The 12,152-nt window shown below is 33.0% G+C and overlaps 1 protein-coding gene across 1 annotated transcript; it reads right to left on the reverse strand.

Annotated features, from left to right (window-relative positions):
• Positions 1-876: 876 nt before the first annotated feature.
• LOC143386713 (C-type lectin domain family 4 member D-like) lies at positions 877-9,371 on the reverse strand. The gene is made up of 6 exons (XM_076841602.1): positions 9,344-9,371; positions 7,551-7,643; positions 4,456-4,557; positions 3,595-3,746; positions 2,026-2,141; positions 877-1,024 (listed from the first exon to the last, which is right to left on the reverse strand). The coding sequence occupies exons 1-6, from the start codon at positions 9,369-9,371 to the stop codon at positions 877-879; spliced, it is 639 nt and encodes a 212-aa protein (XP_076697717.1).
• Positions 9,372-12,152: the final 2,781 nt, after the last annotated feature.

Here is a 12,152-nt window from a genome sequence, read left to right on the forward strand (position 1 = left end):
TTTAACTGTTAGCTAAGAGCCAAATTATCCCCAGTAACTTTCCTATAATTCCAAAGGGAATACATTTCATCTCTACTAAAGGATAGATCTAAGCCTTAGTAATGATTATCAGGAGCAAGCAATACAAAGGTGAGTTTTTTATCTTCCCAAGGATCTTTTTTCTTCAATCCTATAGAATTGAAGGTGTTTGGTTCAAGTGGCCAATAATGGGATTTTCCACTAAAAATGATATTAAGTCAGTTTGATACATTCTGCTTTCAAAATTATTTAGAGTGGAGTAAGAAGGTTATTCATTGTTTTTCTACCTGTGCAGTACCATAATTTAGAACTGTTTTATACTATGGTTCTGGAAAATTTTCACTCACAAATGTCAGTTTAATGACATTACTTCAAAGTCTGAAAATGAAACATCAAACAATAAAAATATCACATAAATACTTCAAAGTCTGTGATACTTGGGTAAAAAAAAAATGATTCACCACTACCAGTTAAGAATTCTAAGAGATAAGAATTAAAAAAAAAAATGACAAAAAAGATTGCATTATTCAAGTGATTCTGTTAGATATTTAATCAATGCATACCAAACAAAAAGTAATTACCTTGAGATAATATCAAGAAAGCAAAGATAATGAAACTGGTTCTCATGGAATAGATGATTCTTTCCATGAAAACACCACACAAAATCACATTATCTTGTACACACACACACACACACACACATACACACAATCTTGCATGAATTAAACAAAAATCAATAAGGGCATTCTGACTGAAAAATGCTCTATGACTCCATGTTTTCTGTTTGAATGATGCTTTACATTCTGCCCTGCTTGATTTGGTTGTTCTTTTTCATCACAAGGATCACTTTGTAGCTTTCTAGTTGAATCCTGTTCCAGGTATCTTACAAATTCTACTTGTCTCAAAGTTACAAGGAAAATCATTCCAGGCCCATTTATCTTGGACATTAACAATGACAACACAGTCTTCTTCCTGAAAGTTGTTAGGTTCATCCTCATGCCAGAATCTGAAAGAAGAAGAAACAGAGAGAGATATAGATGATATGGATTACAGATATAGTTATCAGGGGACCATGTCAGAGAAAATGTCCCTATTGAACATTTCAGAGCTGCACTGTGCAATTCAAGAGTCGCTATTTGATGTGACTCTTGAACACCTATTGAGCACTTGAAATGTGATCTCTCCATATGAGATGTTTGTTATGTGCACACCTTACTTTGGAAACTTAGTACAGAAAGAAAGGGTTTAAACATCTTACTAATAGTTTTCTATTAATCACACATTGAAACAAGATTTGGATTATTGAGTTAAATATATTATTCATGATAATTAAAGCATTATTAAAATAAATTTTACTATTTCTTTTTGCTTTATTCTTGTGATTGCTAAAACATTGTAATTATATACTTTGTGATTTTGTTTATATTAGACAATATTGGTTTCACAGAAGAAAAACAGGTTATAATTCTCAATAATAATTTTTATCAGCAGGACATAGTGGCACACATGTAATGTCAAAGACTCAAGAAGATCACAATTATGTTCAAGGTCAGCCTTGGAAACTTAATAATACCCTGTCTCAATATGAAAAATAAAGGACTGGGAGTATATCTCAGTAGTATAATGTACTTGGATTCAATCCCCATACTGGAATTGAATCACACACACACATACATACATATACAGTAGTATACTCTTAGCTGATAGTGAAGACATATATATCACATTATGTTGTTTATACAAATGTCAAGTTTAAGGACTATTTTCTCAAATAACTGTTAAGCTATCCATTCTTCCATAAATATTGAATAAATAAAAATACCAAAAATTTTGCTAAAGTCAGGATTATTCTGCAACTGGGTGTGGACTACAGAAGCTACTTGATCCACACTGCTCTATTCTGAGTAAATATTTTACATTGGTGTGTTCCACTCTACAATTAATTCTTCTTGCTACATCTTCCCACATTTGCCTATAAATGCCCTTAGCCCCAACAAATATACTCACGCCATGTGTGGATTAAATGGTGTCTGGTCCACCCAATGCCATTGACCTTCCATATCCTCGTCTGTAAGTCCCAGGAAATATGAAAATCGTCTATCCAAAAATTTAGTCATAAAGTTCTGCACACAAAATATAGATTTTTATAGATATATTTGAACTTAAGCCATAGCTTTTTTGTTGAGAAAGAGAAGTCAAATAGATTACTGGTTTAGTACAAAGATTTGATATCAGGTCTGTTTTCAAATCCTGCTTCTAATGATTTTAGTAAATACTTTTGTCTTACTGAATCCCCAGTTTTCTTATCTCCAAAAAGAACAACTTACTACTTCATAGAGTTACTGTGTAGATTAAATGAGCTATACTTGAAGCCCTCTTAATACCTGCTTAATAGCATTTTATTTGTAGAGGCTTTTGTTTCTAAAATTGCCTTTTTAAATTGTTTCTTTAAATTGCATTTATTTGAACAGCAGCAATCCTATAGATGGAAAAGGCTTAGAGATAGAATACTCAAGGAAACTATTGATTAAGAAAAAAATAGAATCTGAGTCATAAATATATGAGGAAATAAGTTTCATCTTTGAAAAACTGAACTTACCCAAATATTTCTTTATTTGGAATTAGAACTATACATCTCAATTTTTTTGTCTGTAATTTATCTTGAGAAGCTATAATCAATCCTGATTAATCACTCGTTTACCCACATACTCACCAAACATTTAATAAGTCTTATCCAGTGTGCCTACCTGGCTCTGCACAGAACACTAGAAATGCAAAGATGAGTATATTAAAGGCTCCAGCCCTCTCCCAAGTGGGAGTCAATGGAAGAGATGGTGTAGCAAACAGACATTTTAGTACACTAGAGTAAATGCTACGACCTCACTTGCAAATGAGTTACAACTGTACCTACAACTTAGAATCGGGATTGTGGAGTAGGGAAGGTCATCGGGGTCATTTTCTAGAAGAGATAATGCTTGAATAAAACCCAGAAAGATGAGAAGTTGACAATATAAAGAAAAATAGCTAATTTTCTAACATGTAAAAAATGTTTCATAGATAGATGTATATGTTACTATATAATTCCACATGTATGTAACATTTCTATTATCAGAGAAATGGTAAAGTATACTGTAACATATGGTGGGCTTTATATTAAAACCACAGTTTACCTGGGCGTAGTGGCCCATGCCTGTAATCAAAGCTGCTCAGGAGACTGAGGCAGGAGGATCACAAATCCAAAGCCAGCCTTAACAAAAGTAAGATGCTAAGAAACTCAGTGAGACCCCTGTCTCTAAATAAAATACAGTATAGGGCTGGGGATGTGGCTCAGTGGTTGAGTGCTCCTGAGTTCAGTTCAATCCCCAGTACCCCCAAAGAAGAAGAAAGAAGGAGAAGGAGAAGAAGAAGGAAGGAGGGAGGGAAGGAGAGAAGAAAAAAATAAGAGAAGAAGAAAAGGCCCACCAAGCATATGGAATAGATGAAGAAAAGATCCAGAGGCCTAGAAGAGCACAAAAATTCTTTCCCTGAAAAGAAATTAAAAGCAGTAGAGAAACTGTGGTAGAGTTCCTGACAAACCTGCTCAGCTTCTGTGCTGATTGTCGCCAGATGGGCTCCCATCTCTGAACAGTTCCTTTCACTCTCAGCCCATGTTTTGTTGTCATTAAAAGGAAGATAGCAGTTGGACTGGAAGCCTTTCCAGCCAATAGGACAGCAATTCCAGGTATCTCCTCAGGTGAAAATTGAAATGGAAATTAGATAATTTTTTTTTCATCTGTGACAAATTGCATAACTATTCTATGACTTAATATCCATTTAACATTTGTGTAAGTAATACCAGGATTACCACAATCATTATCTCCCATTTCCCACCCCCCTAGCAAAATTTCAAAAAACTAAATTCTAAATATCTTCTAAATAATAGTACCTGAAACCACATAATGTCGATGAGAAAATTGCTTAGTATTCTCTTCAAAAACAATGTCCCTATATCTATTTACTTTCAAATATAAAGTGTTTCCTTAAAGTCTTTTGCAAGACATCTTATCAGAAGGAGTCAAAAGAAAATCTGTTAAAACTCAAACATTTCTCCATTCTCTTAAATGAGACTGCAAATAAAAGATAAAAAGATACCTCAGCTGAGCTATATAGTCTAAGAAGAATCTGTCCATATAATAAATTGGAATTAAATTCATGTTATATTTTGGATGTCGAAAATAGCCCATGAATGTGTTATTATATTTTTTCCAGTTATTCCACTGAGTGTAGTCATGAGAAATATTTTTCCCAGTTTACTTATATATTCACCTCTATGCTAGATTCTTATTTATGTTATTTTACTCCTCCTTGGCTTACTGCTTATATTCTTTAAATCAAATTATGAATTTGAATAGAAATGAAAATAAGAAGACATTCATTTATGCTCTCTGCTATCTATACCTTTTAGTCCTGATTCTTCTCTGATGCACGTTAGCTTCATATGATACTCTGGTAACTTGAACCTTTGCATTCCTCTCTTACGTAAAAAATTGTTATATGTCACTGTCAAGAAAGAAAAGTTTAGTTTCCTTTCTTTATATAACCAACTTTAATAGAAAAATTAAAGCAGTCTAAATTTTCTCTTACTCTAATAGTTAAAGCCCACACATTGTGTTTTCTTCCTATGCAGTTTCCTTGTGCCAGCAACAAGTGAATTGGTTGAGAGCAACTAGGAATGGAACCACCATTTGACCCAGCTGTTCCTCCTCGGTCTATACCCAAAGGACTTAAAAACAGCATACTAGGGCTGGGGATGTGGCTCAAGCGGTAGCGCGCCCGCCTGGCATGCGTGCGGCCTGGGTTCAATCCTCAGCATCACATACAAAGATGTTGTGTCCGCTGAAAACTAAAAATAAATAAATAAATATTTTTAAAAAAAACAGCATACTATAGGGACACAGCCATATCAATGTTTATAGCAGCACAATTCACAATAGCTAAACTGTGAAACCAACCTAGATGCCCCTCTGTAGATGAATGGATTAAAAAAATGTAGCATATATACACAATGGAATATTACTCAGCAATAAAAAAGAATAAAATCATGGCATTTGCAGGTAAATGGTTGGCAATGAAGAAAACAATGCTAAGTGAAGTTAGCCAATCCCCCCCCAAAAAAAACCCAAATGCCAAATGTTTTCTGATATAAGGTGACTGACCTATAATGGGGTAGGGAGGGGAGCATGGGAGGAACAGACAAACTCTAGATAGGGCAGAGGGGTGGGAGTAGAAGGGAGGGGGTGGGGGTTAGCAATGATGGTGGAATGTGATAGACATCATTATCCAAAGTACATGTATGAAGACATGAATTGGTGTCAACATACATTATATACAGAGATATGAAAAATTGTGCTCTGTATATGTAATAAGAATTGTAATGCATTCCACTGTCATGTATTTTAAAAATAAAAATTAATTAAATATTTTTTAAAAAGCAATTGTTGAAAATTATATTTGATATTAATGTTTATTAGTAATTTTCTCTGAAATATGGCCAAATGCTTTAAAGAAAGTGGAAAACATAAATGTACAGTTTAGAAAACTATTGTAACATGTAATAATAATATGTTAAACTCGAGGTATTTTGTCCTACTCAAGAAATAGAATATTGCCAGTGGCCTTCAGAACCCAAATGCATTCCATTTATCCTGTAAGGTAACCATTTCATGACTTTTAAAGTGCTTTGCTTCACAATTTTACCACTTTAATAATGTAATCCAAGACCATATGGAATCATGGAATGTATTCCTTTGGTTTTAATCTTCTGCTCAGTATTGTTTCTGGAATTTATCCATGCTAATGCATGCGCAATAACTCAACCATTTCTTTGCTATAGTAATGTATAAAACATATTTATCTATTCTACTTCTAGTAGACATTTGTATTATATACAGTGTTTGGCTGTTGTGAATATGCTTCTCTGAGCAATATTCACCACCATTCTAAAGCACATGAGCATGTATTTCTGTAAGGTAAATCCCTAGAAGTGCAATGGATGACGATAGCATAAACGTGTTATAAACTATAATCATGGTACACTTTTCCAAAGAGGTTGTCTGCTTCACACTCACACAAGCACCATGTCTTTAGCAGTTCGGGTCCAATTTTCCATAGCATCAACAATATTGGGAAGTGCCAGATTTTTTAATCATTACCGTCCTGGAATGTTTGCAAGGTATCTCATTGTGAGTTGCAGTTGCGTTTCTCCTGACTAATGAGGTTGACTTTCCTGTGTTTATTTGTCTATCATTTTTCTTATAATGTACTATTTAAAATTTTGCTATTATGTTGTAGATATTCTTTTCTATTGAATTGAAAAGATTTTGTAGTGTGGATATCACATATATTAGTTGTATAGACTACAAATGTTTTCTTTTAGGTTTTTCTGTTTCCACTTTGTTATCTTCTTATATGGAAACTCTTATTTCAATGTATTATAATTTGTCAAAGCTGTATTTATTTTATATGTGCATTTTGTGATTTAAGAAATCATTGCCCTATCAAGATCATAAAGATATTCTCCATTTATCTTTTTAAGATTTAATTAATTCACTCTTCACATTTTGGTCAATAATCCAATTTGGATGGATGTTTGTACTTAGTGTGATGCATGAGCCTAGTTTCATTTATTAAATATAGATAAATTAATGGGTTTAAATATTAATTTAGCAAAATTATCCTCTTCTCATAACTATGCAATATTCCCTTCTGTTTTTATATAAAAAGTTTATGTATGCAGGATATGTAATTAAGATCTCTATTATTTCCTCTAGTCTGTTTGTTTTTGTACCTGTGTAATATTACTTTTATTTTAATAATTTTATTTTGGGTCTTGATATCATAAAAAAACAAGTTTTCCTATGGTTGTGATGATACTTATGGTCCCATAAATATATACTTATCCTCCAACTTCATATGTGTCTGTTAAGTATTTACAGTTTTTTATATGTCAATCATTTCTCAATAATGTGTTTTTTTTAAAAAAAAGAAAGGAGAGAAGGAGGGAGGGAGGGAAAGAAAGAGAGAGAGGGAGGGAGAGAGGGAGGGAGGGAAAAAAGAAGGAAAGGGAGGGAGGGGAGGAGGGAGGGCAGGAGGGAGGGGAGGAGGGAGGGAAAGAAAGAAGGAGGCAGAGAAGGGAATGGAGGGGGAACATCCAACCTTGCTCTCCCTTTCAAAGTGAATACATTAGAAAGTTGTTTTTTTTCTGCCTACTCCCTACTCATAAGATGCAGCCCCTTGTAATTCCACTTCAAAACTTTACTATTTTTACCAGTTTTTACAAGTACCTAAAATAATCTTTCATTCTGTGGCACAAGATAGTACCATCAAACAATAAAAGGCAACTAGGTAAGTCTAAATTTTAAATCAAAGGCACTGAATGTATTATACATTTATACGTTGGGGAAAATCAAGACAGTAAAAGGCTAGGATTAACCTTATGAAAGTTGTTTTCAATAAATAATTCAATAAGAGTTCCACCTTAGCTAATAACTTACCAAAACAATTTGCAATAAAACAGGCACTGAGAAGAGAGATGCAAACAATTGCAAAGACCCAAGTGACCAGCTGGGAATGCCGGCCTCCTTGTCCTAAAAAACAAAACAAAAAGAAACTGGTTAGATAACTTGGCCAAAAAGTGTAAGAAATGCAGTTCTACCAAGGAGCAAGCTAAATGTAAGAACATCCAAAACATTTTAGTATCTAGAGGACAGCTTAAATATTTCTTGTGAATATATTGATTTTAGAGCTTAGTGGTAAATAAATAAATGTAAACATTTTTATAATTTTTGAATAGGAAACATTTCTATAAGCAAGACATAAAACCTGACACCCATAAAAAGTTGAGAATTTGAGTACATAAAAATTAAAACTTCTATGTAACAAAAACAACCTAAAACAATAAGGAATACATGAAAGAAAAGTCTTGTCTCAATATTACAATTCATATTATATAAAGAATATCAAAATCAATTAGAAAACTGAGCAAAGCTTCGAGCAGAAAATATGCCAAAATTATAATTTGCTGAAATTATAAATGGTTATCAATCAGGAAACATGAACTATAATATTGTAGTGTGATTTTTCATATCGATTTGTAGAAGGAAAGTAAAAATTGCAGTGTTGGCAAGGATGTGAGGAAATAAGTACCCACAGTGAGGAAACAAATGCTGCTGAGACTGTAAATTAAAAAAAATCTTTCAGAAATATCAATTCAATAGATTTTATCCATTTTTTAAACTCATTAATTTTCTACAAATAAAAGAATGTGCATTGCAGTTTTTAATAGCTGCTATTTTATTTATGGAATACATCAAATAGTTGTGAAAAAAAGGACCTAATACTTACATATGTGTTATCAATATCATATATTCTAAATTACAATCAGTGTATATAATGAAATTCTATGTAACAACTAAATAATTATGCATATCATTATGTATTAGCATAAAAATTCCCAAGACATGTTGTTACATGAAAAGGCATTTTTCAGGACCACTGTACAATGTGATCCTAGTAAAGTTCACCTTGGAGGGTTGATGAGATTAAGCAAAACTTTAATTTTAAATTTAAATAATTTTTCATCGATTCTCTATATTTCTCTAAACTATTATTTAACATTTTTGCAATACAAATATTTTGGTGTCTTTTAAGTCAAACAAAATCAGAGTCAGAGCCTATGGTATACCATGATCCTGAGGCAGTGTATTTCTACACTTCCCTTCTCTCTCCCTCTTAAAAGAATCCATTCAAGCAGAATGAAGTTATCCAAGTTATGCTACTTGCAAATATGAATACATTACACTGAATTTCACCTTTATGTATGTCTATACAACACCAATTAAAAATAATAAATAAATAGAAGAATGACAAGTAAAATAGAGAAAGAGAAACAGAAGGAGAGAGGAGAGGAGGGAAAGAGGAAATACTGAGGACTAAAATGAAGCAAATGCTTTTCCACACATGTATGTTTGTGTCAAAATGAAACCCCATTTGTATATAACTGCAATGCACTAATAAAAGCATTTTTAAAAGAATCTTCCCAAATGACTCTCTTTCTTTTCACCTTACTTCTCTTTTATATTTTTATTATTTCTCTCTTGGTACAACCTACATTTTGTAAAGAACTTTCTGCTACCCAACTCATCTGTCTCTTCACCAAGGTTATTCTCATTTCCTCCCACTGCTCCTTCTCATCACTATCTTTTATCTTTGCAATTATCATCAATTCACATTGTTAACTCTTAGTTATCATTTCCTCTGCCTCTTTAAAATTGAAAAAAGTACTCACGTTTACTCTGAGTTTCTCCAAGCCTCATTCTGTGTTTACTCTATGTTGACCAGTGGTCAAGAGGACCAGGAACCTCGTCCTTTTTTTTTTCAGGGTATATATTTCTGTGGATAGAGAAATATGTTCATAAATACTTGAGATTGAACACCAATCTTAGCTTCTGGTGAGGTCAGAAAGTTCCCAGTGTAACAGTTGACTCAAAAGAAGAAGTCTTTTAAAAAATTGGGGTTTCCCTTGATTCATTCAGGCAGATGGGGCAAAGTGAAAAAGGAAATTGAGAAAGCAATGCCCCAAAAGAGTTGGTAGACACTTCCATAAGTATATGAGATCCTTGGTGTGTCATGTAAGATTTCACAATTTGTTTTTGTTCATCTAGACAAAACATTATTAATGCCCTAAAGGAAATAACCATTATGCCAGATAAAAACGAAATACTCATCCCCTCATCTTTTTCTTTTCCTGGATATTGTCTTTTCAAAGGCAGTTATATGCATGGGGTAAACTCTGCCCTTATAAATTTCCTTGAACCAAGTGAGATATTCTCTTCTAGGTGGCAAAGACAAATAAGCAATGAACAAAAGCTTTTAATGTACATTTTGTATGTCTGTTGATGTGAAAACACAGAAGTCTTTGTTTGGGAATTGAGGGAAAGGTGGTAAAAATTGTTCATTAAATTCCAGGATCTTCTTAGGTGAGAAAAAAATAGGATTTTTAAGGCAAAGAAAAAGAAAATGGAAGATTCTGTGATAGACACCAACAGAGCCCCTGACTTCACTTACAGTGGAGAGTGACTATTTGTTAGGTTAAAACCCTAACCCCCATATGATATCTAGATATAGGACATTTGAGCAACAATTAGGATTAGATAAAATCATGAGGATTATGTTTATGGGCAGCAGAGTGTGTGGTTTGGCTTCCACACTGATTCTGGAATCAGTGCCCTTTTAAAAAGTACTCAGAGAGTTTGCACTTGATATATCTTGATCTCTCTCTCTTCTGCCACTACCCACCTCCTCATTCTCTCCATGTGAGGTTACAGAAAGAAACCAACCATCTGAAAACCTGAAGAGGGCCCTCACCAGAACCTGCCTACATTGGCACCCTGATCTCATACTTCCACCTTCATAACTGTGAGGTTGAGTGTTTGCTCCGCATCCAATCTCTGATACTTTATTTTAGTGGCTCATGGTGACAAATGCAAGTGCCTAGCACTTTAGAGAGCTTTCTTAAAGTCCAGTTTCCAGAATATAGCCCTGTTTTTTAGTAAGTTCTTGCTTTACTGTGCCCAAAAGACCTGGTAAGGAAAACATAGAGGAAGAAAAGTTTGTTTGAGCTCACGGATTCAGAGGTTTCAGTCTATATATGAATATAGTCACCATAGTCTAGACCCAAGGTGAGTCCAAACATCAGGAATAAAATAATATGACTAAAATATAGTAAGATATGAAAATATGCATTATAGCTTCCACTATGAATGCACTGAAAAGTTCAGTTTCTACTTAGGAATGTTTTTAATATCTGCTGTTTTACTCCAGTTTATGGAACACCATCAAATAGTTGAATGTTGATTTGAACTTCTTCCTAATATTCCTGAATTTGTATGATCAATGATCATATGATCACGTAGGAAAAACAATGTTAGTAGTATAAGAACAACTTTTTATTCAAATTTATTATTAACACATTAATATTTTATTTTAAACTATTCTTAGTTATTCTAAATGTAATTTTAATGAAGATCCTATTGTATGTTTATATGTTGAATTCTGTGAGTCAAGTAAAATGTACATTGATTTTGACCAGAATAAATGGCTCCTAGAAATAATGATTGTGAGAATTGTTGACTTCATAGTAAATTTTTACTTTCAATATTTAAATAAGGAAATAAAATACCAGTAAACATAAATATTAAGACAGTGTGGTATTTAAGAACAGCATGACCTTCTTTTTGCAAAAGGTTTTAAATATCAAAAGTAGAGCAGCATGGCCTCCTTTTTGCAAAAGATTTTAAATAGCAAAGGCAGAAAGACAGAAATTAAACTACATCATAATTTTATTAGTTGCGGAATTCCATGGTAAACTAGAATTTATAATAATAGTTATAAATTTTATTTAGTAAGCATGTTTCACTACAGAAAATTCCTACTTTGTAAGTTCTTCACAGCTTTTAAGAATACAGCACACCAAGTTAAAAAAAAAAAAGAAGAAGAAGAAGAAGAATACAGCACACCATCACATTTCAAGAGGGAAAAATGCACAAGGCTTATAATAAATTGTCTAATCTAAACATAATCAAAGATAAATTGTATTGATAAAAGAAGACAGTATTAGAGGAAACTGCAGTACCCCAAAGATACATTGGTTCTTCAGAAATCTCTTTGAAAATAAGTGGTTTATTGCAATCCAGAAATTGAGTCTTATGAAATTATTGATATACTATGTGGTCAAGCTCTTGTGACTTAATGACTAAAAATTTAGCTGAAATAATTTTGATAAACTCACATTTATTTATTATGATATACCAAATATCCATTCTGTGAGGTAATATTTTATTTTACCTCAGTTTTTTTCAAATGTTTGTTTTAACACTTAGCCATTTCACATTTATTTATTCAAACAGTAGATCAATTTTTAAAAAAAGTAGATCAGGTAATACCTCAAGGAGATGCAAGAGGATACATCACAGGAAGGCTGCATTCCTAATTGCTCTGTGGATTAGGATTCAAGCAGAGGTAGTACTGTTTCTCAGCAAGCTGGGTGAAAGAGGGACTTCACTAAAATTCAATATGGATCAGTCAGAGCATCTTAG

Source organism: Callospermophilus lateralis, unplaced genomic scaffold (assembly GCF_048772815.1).
Source record: "Callospermophilus lateralis isolate mCalLat2 unplaced genomic scaffold, mCalLat2.hap1 Scaffold_120, whole genome shotgun sequence".
Taxonomy (NCBI): domain Eukaryota; kingdom Metazoa; phylum Chordata; class Mammalia; order Rodentia; family Sciuridae; genus Callospermophilus; species Callospermophilus lateralis.

Coding starts and splice junctions, on each gene's coding strand:
- LOC143386713 (XM_076841602.1), bottom strand. CDS start 9,371: ATGAGGCTTGGAGAAACTCAGAGTAAAC. Junction 3,747..4,455: donor AGAAGAATCAGGACTAAAAG/GTATAGATAGCA, acceptor TTTTCACCTGAG/GAGATACCTGGAATTGCTGT. Junction 2,142..3,594: donor TCAGCACAGAAGCTGAGCAG/GTTTGTCAGGAA, acceptor TTTTGTGTGCAG/AACTTTATGACTAAATTTTT.